The 27081-nt window shown below is 41.8% G+C and overlaps 3 protein-coding genes across 13 annotated transcripts in view; 2 read left to right on the top strand and 1 right to left on the bottom strand.

The window, feature by feature from the left end:
• On the top strand, positions 1–14140 carry casd1 (CAS1 domain sialic acid O acetyltransferase 1). 2 transcript variants are annotated; one of them, XM_086280426.1, is made up of 19 exons: positions 1–82; positions 2852–3210; positions 4295–4391; positions 4639–4759; positions 5498–5542; positions 5658–5720; positions 5803–5847; positions 5946–6069; positions 6454–6668; positions 6765–7184; positions 7290–7379; positions 7474–7593; positions 8311–8467; positions 8603–8682; positions 8906–9007; positions 9197–9337; positions 9658–9735; positions 10872–10964; positions 11087–14140. In XM_086280426.1, the coding sequence occupies exons 2-19, from the start codon at positions 2967–2969 to the stop codon at positions 11354–11356; spliced, it is 2505 nt and encodes an 834-aa protein (XP_086136552.1). In that variant the 5' UTR covers positions 1–82; positions 2852–2966; the 3' UTR covers positions 11357–14140. The 2 variants fall into 2 exon arrangements, with proteins under 2 accessions (XP_086136552.1, XP_086136551.1); XM_086280425.1 differs by lacking the exon at positions 1–82 and having other exon boundaries at positions 2734–3210.
• sgce (sarcoglycan, epsilon) lies at positions 13532–26910 on the bottom strand. 7 transcript variants are annotated; one of them, XR_015126878.1, is made up of 13 exons: positions 26599–26909; positions 24462–24572; positions 21111–21233; positions 20754–20911; positions 20238–20310; positions 18283–18481; positions 17622–17784; positions 17302–17516; positions 16806–16832; positions 16188–16376; positions 15812–15855; positions 15257–15396; positions 13532–14593 (listed from the first exon to the last, which is right to left on the bottom strand). XR_015126878.1 is itself a non-coding variant. In XM_086280429.1 (13 exons), the coding sequence occupies exons 1-13, from the start codon at positions 26645–26647 to the stop codon at positions 14543–14545; spliced, it is 1437 nt and encodes a 478-aa protein (XP_086136555.1). In that variant the 5' UTR covers positions 26648–26908; the 3' UTR covers positions 13532–14542. The 7 variants fall into 7 exon arrangements, 5 of the variants coding, with proteins under 5 accessions (XP_086136555.1, XP_086136554.1, XP_086136556.1 ...); XR_015126877.1 differs by having other exon boundaries at positions 15257–15441; XM_086280429.1 differs by having other exon boundaries at positions 15257–15294; positions 24462–24569; positions 26599–26908.
• Positions 23944–27081, top strand: part of ppp1r9a (protein phosphatase 1, regulatory subunit 9A) — a 53682-nt gene continuing 50544 nt past the window's right edge. The window contains exons 1-2 of one of the 4 annotated variants that reach the window (XM_086280418.1): positions 26097–26359; positions 26473–26813. The gene's annotated coding sequence lies outside the window, so the exon portion shown is untranslated. Of the gene's footprint in view, positions 24123–26096; positions 26365–26472; positions 26814–27081 lie in introns of those variants that run through there. The other 3 variants (XM_086280419.1, XM_086280421.1, XM_086280420.1) reach the window with 3 other exon arrangements.

The raw sequence follows: 27081 nt of genomic DNA on the forward strand, positions 1-27081 counted from the left end.
AAAGTAGACTGCTTGGTCGAGTTAACCTCCTGAACTATCTACACATGGTGAAAACCTGAAATTAAGACAGAGAAGACTAGAGGTGAGACATGATCATTACTGATTACTGATGACAGATTTAGATATATTTTCATAAACCATTCATTTGCCACATCAATAAACAGCATGGCAGGGCAAAATATTTTTTCTAACATGGCAACCTTTAAAAAGTGAAAGGAGATAGAAAGACAGGTGAGAAAGAATAAAACTAATTGACTTTTTGATGGCATTTTACACACAGTACTGGTACAGAATCTAGAAAATGTGGGAAAATACTGGCATCATATACAGTACTTAGCTACTTCTGAAGAAATTATGATGGGACCCTAAAAAAAATTACTATGTACAATAATGGATTTCTATACATTTTACATCAGATGAAAACGTAAGATTCAGATAATTATTTGTTAAAAGCGAGACATTTTAAATGAGAATAAGAAAGAAAAGTATTTCTTTGTGCCCACCTTTCCCTGTTAATGCCCTACCTGGCCCCTGGCAAAACTTTGCTAGACCCGCCCCTGCACAGTTACCAGCTGTCAGCTACATAAAAAAAGGATCCTGGTGTTATTTGTGTCTCAGAAACAGTTCCTAACTTCCCTTCAACTCATTCATGTCACCTAAAAGGTAAACCTGTTTCTCCATCACCTGTTCAGCTCTGATGACCCAGTAAGGACATCTCCTGGTTTCATCTTCATGTTTCCCTCTCACCAGATATCCAGACATCATGACCAGCAGCTTTTACAGCTGTGGCTCTAGCAAACATCAGCTGATACTAGGAATTAATATTAAATAAATTCTAACAACAGCTGATCAAGCTTAAATGTGCTGCTATTGTTTAACGCGACCTCCGCTGGTTTTATGTTTCTGACGCAAAGTGGGCGATAAACAAACAAGAGAGAAAAGCCGATCAGCTGATCATTGATCAGTTTCATGATTGAAGCAGAAACAGGAGAGGGAGGGGGGAGAATGAATGAAGAAGAGGCAGCTGTGCAGCAAAGACAGAATAACTCCAGCTTTGTGTCTTTTTCATTGTAGCTGAAGTACAGGACAAACTGTGTTCCTTTTCACCTCAATACGAAACCCGTAATATTTTCTCTGAATACGAGACGATTCCGTTTTTTACGGGACGGTTGGAAACTCTAATAACTAACCTTATAAATAAAATAAGATAAAACAAGTTTAACATCAGTAACATCAAAGCACCCGCCCAGCTGTATATAAACTCTGTCATGCTAGTTAGTACACAGTACAAGTTATTGTAACTGACTGTTAAAAGTCAGCATAACGAAAATAAACTCCACCTAAACTTGGTTTATATCTGACCCAGATAGACTGCAGGTCATTCTTACCTGAAGTTCAGTTCACCGTCTCAGGTCTCTGCTCCTTCTGCCTTTCTGTCATCCACCTGCCAGCGTGTTGCATCTGCTGGCCTCCACCACTTGCTAATGTTACTGAATCTGTGGAAGCTCCGCGATAGCCACCACCAAACAATTGAGTTATTTTTACACATCTCCCAGCATCTGGCCAATCCACCACCTTTCAGTGTTTATACCGTTACGGAAAAAAAACAAAAAACCCATCGTCCCACCGGGCAAATGCCCGGTATGCCCGATGGCCAGTCCAGCTATGGCTGTGCATCAAATTGGCGACCTGTCTGGGACGGCCCACAACTCTGATAAGGATAAGCGGAAGAGAATGGATGGGTGGAAAGAAAAGAAAACTGTTGTTGGGCCAGTTTTGTCTCCTTTGTTGTTCTGTCCATGAGATTCAGAGATAGGAAATGTGCAGTGGAACAAATTCAAAGTGAACCTGAAGCTGCATGTATACTGTAAATTAAACTTGTGTAATTTTTATCAGATATGATTAAATTCCTGCTTTCATCAATGTAAGGTAAAGGTAATTCAACAATATTCATAAGCATGTGTGCCTACAGTGGCACACCATTATGTCGCACCTTTGAAATTGACTGGTTTTCTGCCTGAACTGGCTACATACTCTGAATAGATTTACACCTGATCTTCAGTTTCCCCAGAAACCCGAAGAAGCTCAGGAGACTCAGATGTAAGATTTAGAAATATATACCATGTTCTCAGATTCTTTGAAACCTTTCTATTAAGTAGAGAGACCTTCTTCTTTGTTTCTAACCTCTAAGTTCAGTATGTAGCTCACTGAATTGTAGTAACGTCACTATTTTTTGGAAATAAAAACATATATTGTGCATATTGGGTATGCTGTGCAAATCAGTTATTTAGTGATCATTAATATGTGTTTAGAATTTACTTGATAGGTTAAAAAGTACCTGTAGGAGTATTAGTACTAGCAATACTGGCCCTGTAGTTACTTGGTATCGATCTACAGCAAAATCTGCACTACAGAGCCACTTTGATACTCTCTAATTTAAAAAAACAAACAAAAAAACCCCTAAACTTGATGTCTGGTTTTTGTTTGAACCCATTACTACTACTTCGTCTTTTACTCTTCCACACAGTCAACTGTGTGTAAAAGTGTGTGTAAATAAATGTAACAGGTTTGACACACTTGCACAATCACGGATACATGCAGTTAAGCCGGTTTACTTACATCTAACGCATGACACCTAACAGCCCGCCCCTCCACCCTAAACTACAGGTTAATTATTAATTTTTTTTATGCAAAGCCACGCCTTCTTCCAACAGTGCAAACTAATAAACCACTGTTTTCAATCGACCTGATGACAGTGCGCCTTTGCTTTCCTAAAAGTTACCATCTCCAAATTCCTGCTTTTGCTTGTGATCATTCCAGCATAAAACTTTTTTTTTCTTCTTTTTTACAGACACCCGAAAGAAACGATTTGCCTCACCATAATATTATTTATAATAATTTTGTTGACAAATTTAGACCCGCTGGAAGGTCTCCTTGAACCGCACCTGACTCATTAAGCAGCAGTGATGGAGGAGAAGGAGGCGGTGTGCCGGGGAGTGGAGCTGGCATATGGTGAGCTGAGCGGAGCGCCGCCGCCGCGAGACTGCACAGCTGCCTGTTGTCATGGAGGAGCAAAGATGGCGGTCCTGGCCTATAGCCTGGGCAAACGCGAAATAAATCAACATTTTACCATAAAAAACGCGAAACTGATATCGCTGGTTGCTGTTCTTTTACTCCTCGTGTTTCACGCTGCTTCGCGGTATTACGAAGGTGAGTGCTGCTTTTATTTGATCAACTTAATGTGGATGCGGCCACTGGAAACACTTGACATTGCTACTGGTAGCTAGGTAGCTGCTTGCATGCCAGCGCTTTTCTTAGCTACTGGGCTCCGTGCTTTTGTCACGGGATGCTTTCTAGATGTTAAAGTTATCGCCTGAAAACGTGCGTGCCGCAAATAGGTGGTTTCACGCACTAAGTCTCCAAAGGAAGCGTGAATTTGACCCGACGTTATCCAGCTGGTTAGCTGCTAACACTGCCAATAGCTGTGTTTACATGTTGCTGACGTTCCTGCTGCAAGAAACGCTTTATTGCTGCTGGAAAAGCCCTGGAAAGGTTCGTGGAAGTGTATTTGTTCTGCACCTGGAGACCAATGTCATGTAAATACGCCCGACATGGTGTTTAGCTAGCTTCCTGAATAAATGCACTGTCGGTAAGACTGGCCACAAATGTGCCTGTCGCCCTGCTCACAACTTCAAAAACTCTAGATTTGCTGCTTTGTGATAACATTGTAGCTGCACGTTTCTTTGTTCCAGGGCTGTAACTTGCATATGCATAGTGCACTGGATGTATCAGTAAAGGGTTTGCTCATAAATTGGTTGACAAACAGTGACACGTCCTCAGAGCATAGAGTTGGACTATGAATAAATAAAGCAGGCTTATTTACATGTACGTCGTACCTAGGCTGCTCAGTGTGGACGTCACCCACGAAAAGGTTAGGGAGCAGAGTGTGCTGTGAGCAGCTGCTTTGGCTGAGAATGATGTTGCATGCTGGTCTGCCCACCTTTCATGTTCGCCTGTTTCTGTGGATTGATTCAGCTGCAGATGGCTCCATTCATTTTGCGAACAAATGAATAGCTGGAGAGATTTATGCTCGAGCTAGATCGCTGATGGCTTCATTTTGCACTGTGGCCCCTGCCAGAGCCGTGTATTGTATGGTCCTTTTGACAGCACAGAATGAAAAGCCAGGGCACTATTGAGGCAGCAGGTTTCTGTCATAGTCGGAGCGAAACTGTGAGTGAAAGCGAGATCTTGTTTGTTTCGCCTCACCAGAAAGTTCTCTGTGTCTTGCCTCCAGGAGGGGACTCGTGTGAATGGCTGCTGTCCAGAGGACGTTACTTGGGGGAGGATGTATGGCAGCCTTATGGCTGCATGATGCACAAATACAAAAGCATGTGAGTCACACCACCTCTGAAGTTATTACACTGTATGTTTGGGATAAAGATTTAAATGTGTGGCAGTGATGTTGTGAGTTTTTGTCAGTCACTAAGGGTTTGTGGGTAATTTCAACTAAGGACTTTGGGATAAAAGATCACTCATTGACAAATAAAGGACAAAAACATTATTCACTTCAGTAAATAAATGTTTGTTTGTTTGTTTTTTATCTGTGCTTGGCCCTCACCAACCTTTTATGTTTTACAGTGAAGCCAAAACCTGCCTCTCTGAAAAGCGGGTAGCCTTTGTTGGCGATTCGCGAATCAGGCAGCTGTTTTACTCCTTCATCAAAATTATCAACCCTGAACGAAAAGAAGAGGGGATTAAGGTAATAATGAGAAACTGCACTGTTCAAGCCCAGGGTTTTTCTCACAATAGTGATGGTACAAGCCAAACAGATCTACAGATATGAGGCACAAAGATATGCTTTAACTCACTCTGCCCATTGCTTCCAGGGAAGTTTATAAACTGACTAAAAATATTTCAACCTCAAAATGGAAGTCTCTCTTCCATCACAGATGGCTCTAAATTCTGACTGATCAAGGCTGCAACCTAAATCTAATTAGAAGAGCAGACTAAGATTCATGCGTACCTATCGTGGCTGCTTTGAAGGCTGTGTGTCTTCCGTCAGCTCTAATAAATAACCAGACCATCAGGACTTCAAAAAAATGCAGTTTGACTAGTCATTCATATTTATGTGGCTTAATTGTGGCTTTTAAAAGCAATAGTTACTTTGCTCCTCCGTACTTCTCTCAAGTCTGATAATTTAACTTCAGACTATCGATTTTATGTTAGAAAAAATCACCCTGCTGACTTGTCAAATAAATAGTCGTTTTTATGAAAAGATGGAAGTACTTTAAAGCTTGATATAGATGGCATTGTGGAAATGCGATGTTTAAAAAGGTTAAAGTCGAGCGGCTTGCACAGAAACTCAACAAGATAAATGAAGCTATGGGATAACCCTATAACTATACAGTACTAACTGTTTTGGTCTCAAGCTGGGACAAAGCATCACTGACTGTATGTCACACTTCCTCTCTGTCTGTCCACTTCCTAACATCTGAAGCATGAGGACATTTCCTTTGAAGACAAGAGCTACTCTATTAAAGTGGTGAGCTATTTATTTATATATATATTCCTGGTTTTAACATGTTCTCGGTTTATGTTTTTTTTCTTCTAAACACTCTGCCACAAGATTTCTTTTCAAACTTCATCTTTGTGTTTAGGACTTTCTGTGGTACCCCGAGGCAAATAATTCAATGAAGGAACGCTTGATATCATGGACACGTGTGAGTAACGGTAACAAGTGGGGGAAATTGCGAATCAAGTGCCGCTCGTAAACTTAAGTGCGGCGTCTCTTTTGCTTTGCAGGAAGGTTCGGCAAAGCCAGATGTTCTCGTCCTCGGAGCTGCCACGGTAACCTGCGTAAATGCCTGCATGTTTTATATGAGACAAGTGTGACGTGGTGGCTGCCGATAGTTATGTCAGTCCTGACTGTTTATCCATTTACACAGTGGTCCATCAAGTTGCACGGTGGCAGCAGTGAGGCCCTCCAGCAGTACAAAGTCAACTTGACTGCAATCATGGGGCAGCTGGAGAAGCTGGCTGAGCATGGGGAGGTCTACTGGGTGCTGCAAGGTGTGCTCAGCTTCAGCCACTCACACAATACAAGATCTTTTTATGATCATAGACAGGCTTCTAAAGTATGAGGCATGACTGGAAAATATTAAGACTCATTTGGTGTTAACATACAGAGGAATTAATAGTTTCCAATCTGCACACACGCCTAATAAATTTGCAGCTGTACTTCACATCTGTTTGTTAAACATTTTCCATTTTTAACTTTTTGATTGTTAGAATTTACTGCAAACAACAAACAGGCAAAATAAATAAGGTGCCACACTGACATCTCTGAACCTCCTACTTAGCATTTCACACTCAATAGTCATTTCCCACGTTGCACAATGGTTGTTCACTTCATGTTTCCATGCATGGACCCTCTTGATTAAACTCCTTCTGCAGATCCAGTAAATGAAGAGGTGTTAAGTGAGAACAGGAAAATGATCACCAACCAGCAGCTGGAGCTGTACAATGAAGCAGCAGTGGATGTGCTCAACAGCAGCAAGCGTAATGGCAGATCTCGGGTCAGACTGGTGGCTGCTTCCCGTCAGGCTGCGCTGGAAACCATCATCAAGTCAGATGATGGTTTGCACCTGCCTGAGAGCACCAGGAGTGTGGTAAGTTAATGAGTCCAGCTTTAGTGCGGTTATTTTATCGGTATCCTTGATTAGTACCCACTTCCCCTTCACCTCTCCTTTTAACCATCCTGGCAGGGAGCCATGATCCTCATGAACTCTGTGTGCAACAAAATACTGAGGCCCATCGACGGTTCATGCTGTCAGACGTTACGAGCCCCTAACTTGCTCCAGAAACTGTCGGCTCTTTTCTTCCTTGGCTCAGCCGTGGTCATCATGGTCTTCCACATCCTTGGCAACAATCGCCACCGCCGACACGTGCCCCCTGATGTGGAGAGCCTAGAGGAGAAGAAGCCAGCCACTGCAGCTGTTCCCCCCGGCCCAAAAGCACCTTTTCAGGCTCTCTGCAGGATGGGCGTCATCATGGGCTATTTTTACCTTTGTGACAGGGCAGATGTGTTCATGAAAGAGCAGAAGTTTTACACGCACTCCACGTTCTTCATCCCTCTCATCTACATATTTGTACTGGGAGTGTTTTACAGTGACAACAGCAAGGAGGTGAGACGGTGCTTCTCAGTAAAGTTTTGTTTTTGAGTCAAACAGCACAGTATAACAGTCTCTAAATAATCTCACTATTTAATTTTTTTCTTTGCTTCCACGCAGGCAAAATTACTCAACCGAGAACAAACAGACGAGTGGAAAGGCTGGATGCAGCTCGTCATCCTCATCTATCACATATCTGGAGCGAGCGCTGTGAGTCCCAATTATGTCTACAAAAATCAGTTTGAGTCTCCTGCTGTGTATGTTGATGTCTGAAGAGCCTGATGGTTATTTTTCTGTCTTTCAGTTCATCCCAGTGTACATGCATGTGCGGGTGTTGGTGGCAGCGTACCTATTTCAAACTGGCTATGGACACTTTTCGTTTTTTTGGCTCAAAGGAGACTTTGGACTTTACAGAGTGTGCCAGGTTAGGGGTGCTTTCAGTTATACTTTAACTTTATATTCTTATTGACATTTGTTTCTCAGTCATAGCAGACAATCATGCACATGAGGTGTAATAGAGAAGTTCTGTCCATAAAAAGAAAAACAATTGGACGATTTTCCAGTGCGCTGCTATTTTTTTTGGGGGGATCACCTCCGCTCTGATTACATGCATGTGACAACTTTGATGTCTCAGACTTGCACAAACTTACATCAGCTCTCAAACTTTCAAGTAGAGGATCATTATTGGTACTTTGGTCACCCAAAGACCAAACGGCAGTGAAAGAAACCTCAATGTTCAAGACCAAAGGCGGTGCATAAGGACAACAACACGCACCATGACCTTTTCCTCTAGATTCAGACTGTGGTATCCTGCAGGAGAACATTCATCACTCATAATCTGCCTGACACGCCACGCATTGAACACTCACCTACACAAAAACAGTCCTTGTCCTCCACTCCACACTGGCTCCCTGTGACTTTAGATCTCGTCACCAAAATAAAACTTAAGTTGAAGTGTTGGCGTTTCCGCTCTGTGAACAAAATCCAGTGGTCAAAACTAGGGATTCAGTGACTGAGTGATTTTTAAAAATGGCAGCTGTGACAATAACATTATGATTGTTATTACAGAATAATTTGGGTTCAGATAAATAGTGTGATTTTTGGGTATCTGCTTAGGTGTTTGTGTCATATTCATTCACAGGTGCTTTTCCGTCTGAACTTCCTGGTGTTGGTGCTGTGTGTGGTAATGGACCGACCGTACCAGTTCTATTACTTTGTTCCCTTGGTCACATTCTGGTTTGTTGTCATCTACACCACAATGGCTATGTGGCCTCAGATCCTTCAGAAGACGGCTAACAGTAGGTGTCAAATTACTGACCTTTATATACTCCGCTCAGTCGTGTCCTGCACTGTGTGAATAAACACAGTTGATTAATTCATGTCATAAGTGCAAGCAGCAGGGTTGCGTTTCATATGTCTTCCTTGTTGGACAGGTAGTGGCGTCTGGCATTTTGGAGTCTTGGCAAAGTTACTGGGCCTCCTGATGTTCATCTGCTTTTTTGCCTTTTCACAGGTGGGTCAGCTGAAAGCGTTCTTAAGTGTAACTCTACTTTCTTTTAATTGCATATTTAAGTTTAAGAGATGTAAATGGTCACATGTCCTAAGTTGTTCACGCAGCACCATATTGACCACTAAGCTGTGCTATGATTTATTTTATTTTTTAAATCGGATGTTTACTCCATTTTTAAAATGCTACTTGTTTTATGTAATTTCTGTGTTTTGCATTATGACTCCAGGGCGTTTTTGAGCGCGTCTTCTCTGTGTGGCCCATCTCTAAGCTCTTCGAGCTGAATGGCAGCATCCACGAGTGGTGGTTCAGATGGAAGCTGGACCGATTTGTAAGTCAAATGTGTTTCCTCAAGGTGCAGCCAGGCTTTTGTCCACTCGTGCTTCACATGACAGAACACCCCCCCCCCCCCCCCTTTTTTTAAAATTTTTATTTTTTTAATATAATATTTGTTACCGAAGTGATAACAAATTTTCTGGCCTTTGCTGTAATCTTTTAATGTGTTGGCACTCCTCTGCAGGCGGTGATACATGGCATGTTATTTGCCTTCATCTATCTGGTGCTGCAGAAGCATCAGGTACTGTCAGAGGGAAAAGGAGAGACTCTCTTCTCTGCCAAGATTTCCAACTTTCTCCTCTTCCTCTCTGTTGTCTCCTTCATAGTAAGTCTGCATTTCACATATTTTGGGTCTTACCAAAATACCCGTGCTGAGCATTAGTTCTTAATTTAGATCAGTTATCATCTGTTACATAATTCTTCTAATCTAATGCTAAATATTAATTTTTTTAAATTTAGACTTCTTTGTATATTTAAGTAATAAACACAATGTGCAAAAGGGAATGCTTAAAAAGGAGCCATGTTTACTTATGTGACAAAGCCTTGGAAAGTTCTTGTTGTACTAACTGGAGATTACAGTATCAGCTTAACTTACTGGCTGTTTGGAAAAATGTGGCACTTAAAATCTTCTCCACGTCATTCTAGACTTACTCAATATGGGCAAGCAGCTGCAAAACCAAAACCGAGTGCAACGAGATGCATCCCTATATCTCTGTGGTCCAGGTACAGTTTTTATCTGTCCTTATCTTTGTTTCTTTGGCTTTTCACACATGAAGTGTTGGTGCGATCAAGTCTGAAAGTTTCTCTGAGTCCGATTAGTTGTTACTGCTGGAAATCCTGCATTTGATTTTGGGTTAAGAGGTGGCACCTGGAGGCAGGACTGATGACGCTGAGGCTTTAAATGCCTCATTCTCACATTAGCTCAGATGAACAATATACAGAGTTTGTGCTAAAAAGCTGGAAGGTTAAAGACTGTTTAATGTCTGAACTGTTTGGGACATCTGCGCTTTCGCCCACTGTTCTGTGTTGATTGGCTAATTCACATGTTTGGAAACAACCCTGACATCAGAGGCCTGCACTGTGATGTTTCATGCATGTAACTTCAGGGTATATTGCCTCGGAAACCTGTACCACAAACAAGATTAGAGATCATCAGGTGTGAAATCGCTGTCTGCTGACCAATCAGTTCTCTGGAAAATAGCATCACCATTCCTGTGCGCCATCAGTAGAAAGGTCTAAAGTTTTCTAATAGTGTCTAATGTCTTTGCCTTTCTCTGATCAGTAAGAAATATAAATTATTAGAGGCAACTTTATTATTATTTTTTTCTGTTGTCTAATTTTAAATTCATTCTTTTACTTTTATTCTTTACTTGCTCTCAAACATCACTGATGTTGCAGCTGAGAGAATAAAAGCTAAAGGTGTCTTTTTAAAGATTCAATCCTGGATTAACTGACGATCTAGCTTTGTGTCTGACTGCTTATCATGCCTCCCAGTGTAAGGCAAAGTGAATCCAGATAACCTGGATATGATGAGCTTTCTTCGTAGTTTTGGCCCATGTCATCTGAGTCATGAAGTTAAATTTACTACTTAACATGATTTCATGACAGTCTGATATGATTGTGAGACCAAGCCTAATAGCTCACCATGTTATCTACAGTCAATTCACACTGGAAAAGATATGTTTTCTACATATATTGCCACCATTACTATATTTAACCATTCGTCTGTTTACACCACTTGAGTGTTTACAGTTCTTCAACAAGCTTGACCTGCTACTTTTTTAGTGATAAGCATGATTTACCTGTTGTAACGTCACACTTGGATTCCTAAAAATGTCTGTGATCTGTTTTGTGGGCAGATTTTGGCCTTCATTCTCATCAGGAACATTCCTGGCTATGCCCGTTCTATATATAGCTCATTCTTTGCATGGTTTGGAAAGATCTCCTTAGAGGTAAGGTTCTCCTTGCTTTAGAGTCACAGTTAGCAATATAACCCTTAAATAAATCTCCAATCACAAAAGACTAGAGTCTTATGAGAGGTGTTTTTTAAAACCATGCTTTTTGTGTCCCACAGCTTTTCATTTGCCAGTACCACATATGGCTTGCAGCTGACACCAAGGGGATTTTGGTCCTCATCCCAGGAAACCCCTCCCTCAACATTTTGGTTAGCACCTTCATCTTTGTTTGTGTGGCTCATGAGATTTCCCTCATCACCAACGACCTGGCCCAGGTGGTCATCCCCAAAGACAGCATGGCTCTGCTGAAGAGACTGGGGGCCATGGGGATTCTCAGTCTCGTTATACTGCTGGTGTCCAGGGCTGGCCAGCCCACACCTGGCGCCTGATGGACATCTCCTGAGGGGATCTGGGGGAGGGGCGGGAGACCCACTAAGACCCTGCTGAGATTGAAGTGAGGTACAGATGGAAGTCAGGAGGCAGCCTTGTGTTTTAGCTACTGGTGAGACGATGTTGGCAGCGGTGACCCTTGGGAGAACAAAGTCTGTCCGCTGGCCACATTTGAGCAGAGTCCGTACTTTTCTGACTGCTGTGAAAGTCACACACTGAAGAAAAGACAAATTCCCAACAGAGAAGGAGTCACTCCTTTAACAGCAAAGTCAAAATTGTGGGAAAGGAGTTTAAAAAAAAAAAAAAAAAACCACACAAAAAAAACCAATGAAATGTTTACAATATCTGGTTTCAGGATTTTGGAAATGCAGAATCTAAAAAAACAAAGCACGACGTCCTCATTTTAAGACTCATGCCTGCTGCATTTGGCAGCGTCGCGTCTGTTTAGCCAAACGCTGATAATACGTTTTTGGTACATGCAGAACTTCCTGTAAATCGCTTTGGGAGGGATCACCTGGCACACACTCCGTCCATGTTGTGCAGTAGCAGCTGAAGGAGGGATTTCACTCAGGTGGATCCATAACCTGCATATTCAGATATCTACTCTTTTACAACAAATGCGTTAAATTGTGCTGCATTTTTATCGTCAACATTCGTTGTACAGTATTCCTGGTGACTTCAAACTGCGTCAGATATCTAAATATGAGATATATGGACCAACGACTGGCTCGGATGATCAAAGAGTGACTAGAGTCAGAAAACTTGGAGTGCAATGGTTAATATGTTGGAATATCCTTTGACGTGTTTTTGCTGTGTTTTATTTTTTATTTTTTATTTTTTTTGTGCGTAATTTTGCTGAAAGGCTGTGGTCACCTGCTGTAGCGCTGAAATTCTATGTGACATGTACAGTATTTAATGATTTAAATTAAGTTTATATTTTATACGGTTTTTTGGAGGGAGGGTGGGGCAGGTGGGGGCTGGCTTTGTTTTATTTTATACTCTGCGACTGCTGTTTGTGACGGAAGTGTTCTATAGACAATTTTGTATCCATCCCAGACCCTCATAGACAATTACCTGATGGTGAGGTTGATCCTTTTAGCCGTCTTGTCTCATCTGTAGCTTACTTCCTAGTCTGTGTATATTTGTACAGTAGTGACAGATTTATTTTATACAGCGTTGCTTCCGCAGTAATTTTGGTCTGTTATTGTTTTTTTTAATGTCCATTGAAACATGCCTCATACCTCTGGCAGAAAGTGTACCAAGTTTCACATGCTGTTCTAAGCAAACTGCTGGGTGACAAATTAAAGGAAAACCTTTGACCTGTGCAGAAAGGGGCTGTGGTGGCTCTGAAAGGCTGCAGGGGGGCGCTGTAGATCAACTTGTTTTGAATGACTGCCTTTTAAACCAATGATAAAATTTGTCCCTATGGGAGTGGTTTCTCCCACAAGCAATATGACACCACCCCCCCCACCCCCCTTATAGTCACCTGAGCTCAACCTAACTTGCATAGCCTGAGAGATTTTAGATTTTTATTTTTTTATTTTTTTTCCTTTCCTACTGATCTTGGAATTTGCTCCACATCCTTCAAAGTACAAGATGATGGAAATTATGTTTACCCAACGCCTCACTAAGACACTTTATTTTTTTTATTTCCATTAAATTGTTACCAATCTGTTTTTCTTGAGGTGCCACAGCCACTGAACTTTGTAGTCAGTGACTGAAGTGATGTCTTAGTGATGCCTTTTAAACAGACTGTGTGGTGTTTTGTTTTGGGGGTTTTCCCAGTGGCATATACCTACAGTACATCTTCAGATGAAGACTTACATCTGTGATGCAGCTGTGATCATAAACTTCCATGTTTTAGGCACTTTGTATGGGGGGCCACAACCACATCATTTAGAAACCACTAGGTAATGCACTGAGTGAGCTGACATTACTGTTAAGGAAAAATGTCGTACATTTCATCAGGCGGTGTCTGTCCCCTCCTCATCTCCCCCTCACATGTTTGCCAGGACGGCAAACATGTGAGGGGGAGATGATTTTTATTTTAAGATCTGCTCCCCCCCCCCCCCCCCCCTTTTTTTTTTTTTTAAATTTTTTTATTTACTTGTTGAGGTAATATTCAGCGTTTAACGTTGAGTTTAGCACAGTACCAGTGCACTTACTCAATGCACTTTTCTTTTTTCTTTTTGGCTCAATCAAATGTTGTTTGCAGATTTATGACAATATAACATAAGATGTATTGCAAATGATTTTTTTTATTTCAGCTGCCATCAGGTAGAAAACATTAAGTCATCCTCTATTCATTTATGTAATGTGGGTTCACAGCGGTACAAGTTGCGCAAAATGCGCAGCTTTCATCTTTCTTTCTGGTTGTTTGGGTTCTGTTCTCAAACTGGGAGCCAAGTAAATGTTTAATTTTTAACCACTCAGCACCTCACTGTACAGATGAGAATGGCATATAGATGTTTCTATTCTCTTTGGTGTGTTAAGTTTACTGATCTGTATGATGGTTTGGGGTTTTTTCTCATCTATTAGTGAACAACCGCGATACAGTAAATTTGGTTAATGTATCGGGCCTTAATTGATCTCTTTGGTTACGTAAAAGCAACAACTATTTATACCCCGTGTAGGGCCTCTTTTGAAATATATTACATGTATTAAAAAAATTGTGATGTCTTAAAAAAATGTGAAATGTATCCATATTATTTATAAATGCCTTTATTCATTAAGAATTAAGTTGTACATTAAGAATATCTTCATAAAAATGTGCTGTTTTGGCTTCTTTTAGTGGATGGAGTGGGAAGGGGGTGTTTTTTCTTGTTTTCCACTGGGACAGAAAGTTATTTTGAAAGAGTTTATTATCATATGACACATTGAACAAATGTTCTAACACATGGCGACGAAAGCATTTCAATATAAAACACCCTTACGCCCCGAGAGGTCCGCTGGGCAAAGCAGTATGACATACAAACATATTAATCACACTTTAAACATTTAAACGGATATTCCAAAATAGTCTAAGTTATCTTTATAATCGGCTAAGCTCTTCGGGTCTTTTTCACACTCACTAGTCAAGGTGCAAGTGCGCAAGTGGACGATAAAATTTTCACTGCTAACACATGCAGGTTGGCACAAATTTTAGGACAAAGGAAGAGGGGCAGCTGCAACACTGGTGCTTCTGGTCATAAATTCAGAGCTTCAGCCACCTTTCTCTCCTCAGGAATACCATTTACCTGGAACACAGTGAAAGCAACAGCTGAACCACAGAGACGTGACAAAACTTCCAGAAATCTAACACTAAATACAGATGTAAGCAGCAATGCTTGGGATCCAAGCAGACTGTACACACTTTGTTAGTGCTTATTGTTCGCTGGTAACTGATGCATGCTATTGACAACTAGGACTGACAGTTTGTACCCTGCCTGGTCCCTTCCTACAGTAGCTGACTTGCAAGCATAATAATTTTATGCTCTGTCTAATTTAAAGGCCTGCAAAAGCATCACAGTTGCAGTTAGTTGCAGGTGTTAAATAGCTTATTAAAGCATGATTTGACATTTAGCAAAATAAAAATGCCTAACTACAATGAGACACTGCACATCACGGTAGACTGATCATGTTTTGAAGTTTATAACCTCAAGATTAACAAAGTCCACAGATGATGCTCACTTAATTTTTGGACAATTGGTCCAGAATTTCAGAGGAGAAATTAGAATTTTACTTCAGACCACTCTCTCAAGAGTAATGTCTTCTGGATTTTGCAACACAACCATTTTTAGCATGGTGAAATAAATATGGAGAAGATGAAAAATCTGAACATTTACAGTTTTTCCTGCAGCTTCTCTGCTTGGATCCCAAATTATCTCAGCTTTAAATCATGAACACCCGGCAGCACCTACCTCCAGCCTTCGAAATGTTGACATGACATAGTTATCTCCTTTGTTAGCAGTGAACAGAGAGAGGATTCGGTTAGTGCATCATGCAGCTGATACCCGTGCTCACAGGAGGGCGCTCACACGCCAGCGTCACCATTAGTCGGCTCATGCAGCAGATGATAACGGTGCAGTGATGCAGAAGGAACAGACTGAAGTTATAAGAAACTATGAAGCCAAGTGGTTTTATATGGATTCACATTATTGATGCCAGTATAGTCCAAGAACTATATTACTTCTCACTAAATTCAAAGGCAAGTGAATTGTAAGTCATTTTTACTGTGAAGGTGCTTAAACCTTCAGAGGCATGCTTTACTGCACTTGAAGTCCTGATGAACATTCGGCAAGAGAGAGTGTGTTACCAATAGCAGACATCCAGGTATGCTGACTCTATGCTATGAGCTGCTGTTAAACATCTGTCATTTCAAAGAATTCCTGGAAATATACTCCTGACATATGTTCCTGAAAGTTCTAATCATTCAGCTGCTTCATATTACAAGACGGCTGTCTTAAGATTCTCACCTGATGGCCGCTGCTGTGGTATCGTAATCTGGTTTTGCAGATTCCTGAAATCATAAACAACAATATTATGCCAAAGCATGTTATAAAAATGTTTGGTTTTTTTTTTGTTAGTTTCAAGCCCATTAAGAGAAATCATGGGACAGCTTGAAGCTCTTAAGCTCTAGTTGTACTTTCCAAAGGCCTGACTTGCTTTCTGTAGCTATAGTTGTAAACACCACATAGTTGGAAAGTGCTTGAAACAACATGGCATTGTTCCAACTTTTCCATTTAACACCTATAAGCCTCATATCTGCATCTGCTAATGAGTGTGGGCGTATGTGTGGCTGTACTTAGTCATCCATCCGTCTTATGTTTCCCACCAAATCCCTGAACTCACGCCTGTGTCTGCATCAGCGGCATGCTGGTGGTCTCGTAGTTGTCGGGGTGGATGGGTGGAACCACCTCGCCGCTGACTGGGTTGAAGACGGGCAGCGTAGAGAGCGGCCAGGAGATTTCCCTGTTCTTTGACATGCTCCTCAGTTCCTTGGTGGACTTCTGGATGGAGCTGTGGTGAACCAGCTGGATGCTGGAGGAGGGGAGAAGCAGTGAATTCATATTGCAGCACGTTTCTGTGTCATGGGTAGGGGGTTGTCTCATCAAAGCTTAAGTGATGTGCACTCAAGTTTGTGCATGCACAAACAGAACTATAACATCCAACCTCACCTACTGCTGTTCTTTTTTTCTTTTTTGGGAGTTTGTTTTCCATTTGTTTGAATTAAATTTTAGGTGTAATGCTGAGTACATAGTTCTGATAATCCTACAGCTGGTCATTACATTTTTTTCAGCAGCCCACTGAATGAATGGATGCCAATGCCAACGCACGTATGAGCGTATGAATGGACATGAAACAGCCATGAATGACAACATAAATGACCAAAACTGCAAACCAAAAACAGAGGGAGAGGGAACAGAAATAAAATTTAAAAGAAGAACACAGGAGAGGTAAAACACTTACTCTGGTGTTTGCATGTTTCTTTTTTCCCTAGAAACAAAACAAAATGGATGAATTAAATACTAATATTAATAGGTAAAGCAACATCTGCACACAAGTGAATGAATGGATTGTTGGATAAAGACAAGGTGGACATGATGTGGAACACTGAGTGAAAAAATAAAAAGGGGAGGGGAGGCACACGTCTATCCCAGCCTGTAAACGATGGATGAGGATGACTGATCATCCATGTTGTGGCTATGCTTCAAAACATCAAGATGCAGATGACAAGAGTCACAGAGACCCGAGACAAACAGTGATGAGGAACTTAACTACTGCATGGTAATGACAAGCTGCAGTTAAAGTCCAGATTTCCATTCTTTTTCAGTTATCCTACAGCTAACTGAGCTTTTCAGGCTTATTTTTGTTGTCTCTCATATGGTTCTCGTACACTTTTGGCTGCTTATTGGGGTATTTGGTGCAAAATTTGCATAGAAATGTTAAGACCGAGCACACTTACACCCCTTCCCGCCTGCAGCACATAGTGTAGCCAAGGATGAAGAAGAGAACTAGCGCCACGGCGGAGGGAACAGCCAACGTGACGAGGAAGTCGGAAAAGTAGTCCCGGCTTTTCAGAGACTCAGACGGGGGTTTGTACTCCCCGAATTCGGGCAGGATCCCTGTTCCGGGTTCGGGACGTGTAACGTAAACTGGGACTACTTTGTTGATGTCAACCTTAAAAGAAAAAAAAAAAACAAAGACATAAAGATCAATTAGAGGTTGCATACTTTTAGTGCATTTTAATGCATTTTTAGTGAATTTGTTGGAACGCATCCTCACCAGAGAAATCTTACACCAGTCGATGTGAAACTGAGCTCGGAACTTCTTGTCACAGCTGATGACGGGCTCCATCTCCTGACTGCAGCGCAGCTGGTTATGTGGGCTTTCCACCTCCCGCAGGCACGACGAGAAGGGAACATCAGCACCGACCATCACATAGACGCTAGAGGAGAGAAGAGAAGAAGAAGATGGAGTCTAATTTTACAAGTTTATGCTGAGGTTTGTAATAATCAAGTGTTCTCTCCTGCTGAGTGCTCTGCTAGAGCTAGCTTTCAAGTTCCAGCGTAAATCTTTGATGAACAACTTATGGCAGCTCATGTTGGCTATTCCCATCTGAGTTAAAGGAACTGACAGCATATCGGTGTAGACGGCTACGTGCTTTCATCTAATTTACAGAAAACTGAGGATCCCCAAAGCCCCAATTAAATTAATGTTAACATAATGTGAGTGGGCTGAAAATACTGTTGATTTGTTTGATTTAGAGAGGTGAAGAGGTCACTCATGGAGAGATTTGGCACAGACGAGCTGAACCGAGTAGAGCTAAATCTTATCCTTGAATCCTTGTAAAGGAAAATATGTAAGTAGGGGATTACTTAAAAAAAAAAAAAATCACAAATGTTTTCTGTTTCTGCTCAGATGAGACCCACGTCCAGATCCTCACCCTTCTTTTAAGTTGTTAATAGGTAGCGGCACCCGGCCACCGCGGTCCAGTGCCGATGTAATGTTGATGGCATTCAGCCGCTCGGGCTGCCAAACGTTCTTCACCGCTCCCAGGAAGTCTCCCAGCACCTCACTGGCCAGCATCTCCTCCACATTCATATTTTTGATGTAGAACTCTGCTTGGTAAGGCAGGGGGAACTCTGTGCATAGAGACAAAGACACAGTCAGAGAGACAGAGAGAAAGACTTAAAGAGGTTAAAGGCAGCAGGCTGAGGTAACAGTAGCTGACACTGATTTTTACCAGTCTGTCCACCGGACACTGCTTTGCCTGCGCTGCCTTGTTATGACTCTGCTTCCTTCGGGGGCCAGATGGCAGATGACATCACAGCACAGGGAGAGTGATGTTACATTAGCAGTTTGAACAGCTGCTGAGCGTTCCCCCTGACTCAGTTCATACTGTACTGCCTGTACTGTGATGGGTCAATATGGCAGTGAGCAAATCTACAGAAGCGCAGGTGCAGAGATGCTCTCCACAGCAATACAATGAAAACTCAAACTGAGGTAGGATTGTGTGGGGTTTTCACCATGACTGACTGAAGTGGACACTTCACTAGAACTATACAGTCCTTCAAGTATCCTTTCAAGACATTATGATCTTATTAGGGCTGCCACAAACGATTATTTTGATAGTCAACTAGTCACCGATTATTTTTGCGATTAATCGACTAATCAGATCATCCATTGGACGTACCAGCATGCATCTGCTCTTATATAACTATCATTAGCTTACAGCGTTAAGTGTTTAAGGTATGTGCTAACTAAAAATAAAGACAAGATGATAGTTTATTAAATTTTAATGAAATTTGCAGATTGTTTCGGTGGAGTTTAATAAACTCCTTGCTATCTAAAATATAACAGGACACCGGAGTATATTCTCAAGCATCTCACACTTCTGATAATCAGCTGTCTGCTTGACGTTTATTCAGCTGTGTAAAAACTATAACTTTAATATCAGCCAAACCGATTTACTCAGGAACAAATAAAATACTAAAAAAAGCCAAACAATAACATTTGTAAGTTATCTAAGTGACTTATATATGTTTAACCTGAGTAGCGAAAGATGGCGGTGGGTTTGAAAACTATTTGCCGGGTGTCCGGTGTTCTCACGGGCTCTAGTGAGCCCTGCCCCCGGCTAGCTATCGAGCTAGTGGGTAACTGACGTCTCCGAAAACGTCAGAGCGCTTTTGCAAATATGTGGCGTCTTGATAAACTGAGCAGATATTTGAGGTTTACACAGCTACATTCTCACCTGAAAATATGCTAAACGTTTATTTTGTGACCCAGAAAGAATAATAAGAGTAATATTAAAACTAATTAGCTGCCGCCATTGTTGGAAACTGAGCTGGGCTGCGCTATGAATTCTGGGACACAGCTTCTTCTTCTTCGGGCTTTAGCGGCACCTGGCATCCTAGTACATGCAGTGCTGCCATCTTCTGTTTCAGTCCGTTATTACACTTTTAAATCCTACTACTTATTCCTGCGTCTTTTGGGATCTTACAAAGCTTCAAACGACGCGTCGACTATTAAATCAGTCGTCGACGATTTTGATAGTCGACGTAATTGTGACTGGTCGACTAATCGTGGCAGCCCTAGATCGTATCACATAACCTTCATCTGCAGATTTTGACAAGTTGACATGAAATTGACTTATCTTATTAAAGCTTCAGAACAGCTACTCAGTGCAGTGATGTTACTTTATCGTCTGCTGTATTTACATTCCAAGACCAACGATGAACTTTTGGTTATGCTTGATAAAAGTAATCAAAGACAACATTTTCTCTTAAGGGAAGCTCATTACACAGTCCAAGTACTGAGTGTGCTTCCAGGATTTAATCAGCGAAGCTGCGCAATCTGATCTCAGTTTGCTCTAAGCTCTTATGTACAAGTTCTTCTTACCTTCTGCAGCCTTGATGTTTATGACCAAGTTGTGCCGCGCTGTCTCAAAAGTGCGCCTGTTATAGGCAGTAATCTGTAGGACACAGAGGTGAAAGTTTAAGCCCAGATCAGTCCAGCTTATAAGGCAGCAGTTCTCCAGACAAGGCTGAGCTCGATACACGACCCGGGTTCTGTACCCAGCTGAGGCGCCGTTGAACACTTTAAGCCTTTTGGGAAAAGAATTTGTACAGTAGCTTATGGGAAAGCATAACAAGTATAAAGGAATTTAAGTCTAGCATCTGCAAGAGTAACATAGTACTACGTCGCTTCCAAACACATATGCAAATCAGCTGGGCTCAGTGAAATAAATTCCAACTCATCCTTGGACTACAACTTGACAGATTTCATTGAATGTTTTAAATTTACTTAAGACTTTTGGCACAAAAACAAGCAGTCACTTTCCATAGTTGAAATAAGCAGCAGCACAAATTACTTAATCTCCACTCTTTTCACTTTGAAAGCAGTCCAACCACCCACCTCTATGACAGTGGGCTTGCCAATGTGCTCTGCAGTGGGAGAACCATAGAGCACTCCGTCACTATGTGGGGTCCTTTGGATATATCGTAGCCAGCCCGGCCTGTCGGGGTAGCCCTTCAGGTTGGTGTTGAAAGTGATCGGATCGTTGCTGGGGTCACCTGCAGACAGAGCAGAGGAACAGTAAGGGGGCCAATAACGTGCGTTATGAAATAAGCAGCGCTCTATGGAGTTTATATGCAATCACCACCTCTACAAATGTTTCAGATGTATTTAGATATTCAGATATATTGATGATATACTATACAAACATGATAATAACATGTTTTTGATCACAGTGTGAATGTGACAGCGTTATACCTGATTTTGGGTAAGGAGGAAACTCTCCTTTGAAATACTCCCTCTCCAGAACGTGGACGAACAACACGCCTGCAGACGGGTAGACATTACGGTCTGCGTGCGACCTCGACAGGATGGTGACCACTGAAACACACATTTTAAAGACAACAGAAGTAAGCAGAACATTTCCTGTATGCGTACTATTCATCAATAAAGTGGACCTTGGTGCTTTTTCATATTTTGGTACACACAATAAACACTATGTCCAAATGTTTTTGTGTAGACTGTCATATCTATTTTATTTATAGCCTTAACCAATTTAAAGTCCACTTTAATGTCCTGCCAGCAACAGCAAATGGAAAAAAAGAGAAAATGTTAAACTAGTTTAAACGTGAAATCAATAAGTGTTTGCGGTGATCTATTCTATCTGTTTCTCTTGCCTGGCATCTGCATTCTTGTAAAGGTAGAAGCATTCACTTCCCACAAACGTCAACAAGTGTGAAGAGAAAAACTCAGATTATTGCTCAGACAGACTACAGCTCTGTAAATAAGAGGCGCTTGACAAAACCAGTTAAAGAAAGGGAAAGCGTCTGAGGTACTGTGAGTGAAAGCAGCAGTAATGAGAGTCACTCATATTGTACAGAGTTCTTTTAACGCCCTCCCCCCCACTTGATCTCCATTGTGCTGTCTTTTTAGCCCCCGCTCCGTTTCAAACACAAACATTTAGTCTTTATTTGTGAAGGGCATCACTAGGGAAATGGTAGCCCCTTAACAAAAATTTACACAATGTAAGACCGGGGGTGATTTACCCATTTCTCTCCCTCTCTCTCTCCCTCCTTTTGTGTCTTTCTCTTTCATTACTTCCTCCTCTCTTGCTTCATCTTTTTTTGCTTGTGTACAGCACGGCTTTTTTTTTAGCACAGTTTTCTTTTTTTCCCTCTCTCGCTCTCTCTTTCCGTTCTCGATTTTTGCCTTCTCTGTGCCACAGTGGGTGGGAACTCAATTTTTAATCACCATGGGAGACTGAGGCCGAGTGTATGAGGAAGAAGAAGAGGGGGAGGAGGGCTTGCAAAGACGAAGGAAGGGAGACTGGACTGGAGATCTGTGCTATGAAGTGCCAGAGAGGGAGAGAGAGAGGGGGTTTGAACTGTTCTTGCCCGTGGACATACAACTCCAGACACATTAAGCAACTAGGTAAAAGCCTGGGTAAAGTCTCTATGTACATATGTGCCTTCCCACGGGCAAAGAGTGGCTGGTTTTCCCAAGTTTTACAACCCTTTCTAATCTGCTAATCAACCCAGCATTTTCTATCATTAGCATCATAATATTAAGTACTCTTCTCCTTCTACACTGAACACAGGCTGACTTTCAAGGAGAATGCACTGAAGAGAGTAATATCAGGATTTACATTTTAATTCATGTCAATGAGAAGGGGAAGTGAGCATTAGATGCAGTTAATTAATAAACCCTCAGCATCTACAAGTACACCAGTGAGACACTGCAACTCTAAAGACATAAAACAGTCCCACATGTATGTTAAACCCTCCTACAGCTGTGGTCAGTGACAGAGATGCTGAACTGACCATGTGTCTACAGCCCCCAAGGGCTCAGTCACGGCAAGATACAATCAATAGCATTTAGCGGCTGCTAAATGTGGTGTTAGATGAACAACCTGAGGTCGTATCCACCACATCTCTTTTCAAGAAAACCACCTGGGCATGACTAATCTGTGCGATGGCTCTTCTCACCGCAACCGCTGCACCCATCGCATTAGGATCTGGGTTAGTCTGAGACCAAAAATAAACCATCATTCAGTCTCAGCAGACCGCTTACTCGCTGATGACTTCGGTCGATCCTCAAAGCTGAATGCACGCCCTCGGATTCTATTATGTGACACATTGGGCCTCATTAATTCTCCGCCACACAAAGGACCACTTTCAGACCATGCCGGTCAAGGTCAAATCCTGGCTACACTGCTTTAGTCCGAGCCCAAAACTGGATGTGCTGTGAACATTTGCAAGAGATTCGGAGATGGGAGATGTAGGACATTCGAACAGCCTCAAGAAAAAACGAAGTGTTTTAACCTACTGATATTAAACCTTTTCATCCAACAACAAAGATTTAGGGATGAAGACAATTTAATTTTTTAGTCAGTGAAGCTTAAGTATGTTTCAATGCAGCAGCTTCCACTTATGGCTCAGCCAGTGTAAGTAGAGATCACTAACTAAGCTACACCGAGGATTTGCTAATAGCATCAGATCTGCTTATTTGCAGCAGGATGACTTTCTGCCAGGCCTTCTCGAGTTGATGACCAGCAGCACTTCCACCGTACACCAATACATCACCAATTTAAGGTTAATGGTAAACTGTCCACTGCATAATAACCCAGCAGTTTCAGTTGGAGGACAAAGGTAGTGAGGCAAGATGTGCATGACAACACATATAAGAAGCTAGATTTCCCCAACAACAGAAATGTTGCACTACCGTCTATATTCTCTATGAATTGCTTAAAATCATTCAAACACTGCTTTTTAATTTTTTAACCCACATGCCATCATACCATAGTAGATGCTTGACAGGCCTTAGGGGTGGTGGAAATAACTAACCAACTTTATGATTTTCTGGGCTGACCTTAGACTGGGATAATGTCACGACTGACATTGGATTAGTTAAAAATGCCATTGGCAACGTGAAGAAAAGTAAACCTCCCTCCTTCAATTGGCTCCAGCTAACTGAAGCCTCAAACTAGATAAGAGACAACAGAAGGATGTCCTTTAGTTCTGCTGAGTCAGCTTCATGTGCACATGTAGTCTGGGTCATGAGGAATGCATGTGCTCCTTTGGTGTTTAGCGGGGAAGCCCAGAAAACAAGGATCGCTACTGTTGTAGTATTCTGCCAACAGAGTCTGAGAATCGACCTGTTCTCAGACATGGAAGTGAAAGTCGCTGCTGGTGTCACAACAAGCAGAAGTCAACGGATAAAGACAAGGGCGGGCAAGAAACCACCGGTTCCATCCTCTCGCGCTCAATAAATGTAAGTAAATAAAAAATGTATCTACAGTGCTCATTAGCTTTAAAACAGTGCTGCAAAGTATCGACATCACGTTAAGCAGAATAAATATTGCTTTCTGTAATAGTTAATGATTTAGGAGGAATTCTAATTCTAGCAAGGACAAGGTTTAGATGACGTTCAAATTCATTAAAGTGCAGCTACAGCAGAAGAAAGTGGGCCAAGTCTGGGGGCCAGCAGACAACTCAAAACAATAATGCCAGTATTAATGGGGAACCAGCTGAGCGTGTCACTGTGTTATGACCGAGGGGAGGGGGACAGCGGGTCAACACATGACGTGCACCACTGCACACACCCACTCACCGTCTCTGGACACGGCTGCTCTCTGCTTCAAGGCCACGGATTGCTCCACACGGACATTTCTCCCGTGTAAAGCGCTGTGTTTCGTGTCATAGGCATGCACAGTGCAAACTACTGGATCAATGGATAAAAGCATGAATGGAACAAGTTTCTTTTTTTTTAGCAGCAATTTAAACAACAACACCCAGTTTTTAAAGCACTCTGACAAAAATCTGATTCAGTCTGTTGCACCCGTCCAACATTAATTAAAGCCTGTTGTCATAGTTATTGTTTTAGAGGAGTTTGAAATGTTTTCTAAAATATTAACGTAGGCGTTTTTCACAAAATGTTAAAACCAATCTAGACAAAGTGCAAAACAAAATGTAAGCATATTGACTTGACAACAAATACTGCACTACAGACTGCCGCATTTATATCAAGCAATTTGCCAGGCTGAATTTAATGTGGCTTGTTGGAGAGGTGGCATATGGTCAGAGAAGAAGCCACTAGATTTCAGTGCAGATCCTGACACTATCTTGAAAATTGCACAACAGGACACTAGCCTTTGTGAAGGATTAGCTCTCAGTTTGAAAGCCCTTCCGCTTTCAAACTCAATAGCACTTCTCTATTTATGAGTATTAGGTCTCTGTGTATAAAGCTATAGTGTGTTTTGACTGTGGAGTAAAATATCCCACTCTCTTCATGTTAGTTAACACTATAGTAACAGTGCTGTGAATGGGCCCCTTAATTTTGACGTTTTATCAAAGCCTGAAAAAACAAACTGGTCAACAAGTGTTTTGCTACTGGGATTCTTTTGCCTGCACTTTAACAAATTCTACTTGCTATTTTCCAAATCTGAAAACTGTTTTCATGTGGAATGTCTCATTTCCTTGTTTTAGTTATAATATCGCAAGTATTTGACAACTAGAGACAACTGGACTGAAAAGATTTGGTTTCAAGAAAAGTGAAGCCAAAATTAAGGAAGGTGTTTTTGTCTGTCCTGAAATCCATCAACTGGTGCTTGAGGATGGGTTCAAAAGGAAGCAAGCATGGGAAGCATTCATCCAGGTTGTTAAGAATTTTCTATTACATTACATTCTCATCCTGACAAAATCCATGTGATGTTGTCGGTAAAAATCCTCCCTCTCTTTTTCAATGCTTTCGCCTTTCATAACTACATGGGAATCTGCCCGGCCCGGGACCCACCACCAGTCCCCTCTGAGTGCTTTCCCAAACCGCAGTCTCAATACATGCTCATGCCATGTGCCATTACCCTGACATATGCCCTGTGGCAGCTGGGACAGGCTGGATGGATGGATATTAAAATTGTCATCATCAGGGTTAAAAAAAAAAAAAAAAGCAAAATAAAGAGCTGGTCTTAAGTTCCCAGTAGCAAAAAGAATGACGTATATATGCAGACCAGTGTTATAGCAGTAAACTGGGGCACTGAGATGACATTATCCATTACTCAGCACTTCTTTTGATAACTAATTGTTATCAAAAGGCACTTTTTAACAACATTTGCTGATTCCAGGCTATACTGATATGGAAATCTAATGTATATGTTTCTTTTAAGATTGTAACCACAATAATATCTCAGGCTTAGGTCAGTGATTGAACCTTACATCTTTCATGGAGGTGGGACTCATTGCAGAGACTGTATAGGCTATTAGTACCTAATAAAGTGGCAGCTATGAGTGTGCAGACTTTTAGGAGCAGTGTATTGAAATAAACGAACCTATTCCCTACATTAAATTTTGGATAACCTGAGCTGCTAAACTATCAGGAGCTAGGTAATTAGGCATTCATAACACACCTGTTCTACATAAACCAGGCCTGCGCTAAGAGGGGGAAAAGGCTGAAATAACGACCGACAAGAAACACAGCTAGCAAGAGAAACGTTGTTACTAACAGCTGGAAATGTAAGGTACCGTAGAGAACACAATTTGTCACTAAGTGCACTGTGAAAACCCATAACGTGTAACGGTCTAGCTGTCAAATTGGTAGCCATTTTTTCCTCTTGTCTCCTCCTCAGCCTCTTGGAAAAAAAAATGCTCAACGGCAGCTAGCTAACTGGCTAGCTAACTAGCTCGGATACTTCACCAGAGCCGAACCGTTTTCAAAGATGTCGGGATATTTCCCGAGTTCAGTCGATACGTACCCGTACCAAGCCATACCGCGACAGCTGCGGCGGACATGGTGCAAATCATCTCCCCGAATCTTTACATTAAACAGGACCGCTTTGTCTAATCGCCACTGGGTTTGACAGCCATAATAATAAGCATCCTGCAGCATTCCTCCCTCCGCCTCCTCCTGCCTTCACTGGAAAACACAGCAGGACCGCTCATTGGCTGAACATCTGGATGGAAAAACATGGTAAAACATGATGGGAATCGGAATATAGGAGCGCCACGCCTTTACCAAATGTTTCAGTGTGATGCTCTCGGAACGGTTAGATTATATCTGGCTGCTTGCAAGGAGTGGCTGCCTCTGTGTGCGTGTGTGTGCTTTGCTGTTTATCTGTCTGCTTCTTGTATTCAGACTGATGGGATTTGTCATAATAAAGCATTCCTCCCACTAAAAGCCACAGTTTTTAGTGTTTTGGGGGGGTTGATTTATTCTTGGATCAGGACTTGCAAACACA

This window comes from Aulonocara sp. 'chitande type north' Nkhata Bay, linkage group LG22 (genome assembly GCF_057382095.1).
Source record: "Aulonocara sp. 'chitande type north' Nkhata Bay isolate Kocher_YH1m ecotype deep benthic linkage group LG22, A_spYH_male_GT1.1, whole genome shotgun sequence".
Lineage (NCBI taxonomy): Eukaryota > Metazoa > Chordata > Actinopteri > Cichliformes > Cichlidae > Aulonocara > Aulonocara sp. 'chitande type north' Nkhata Bay.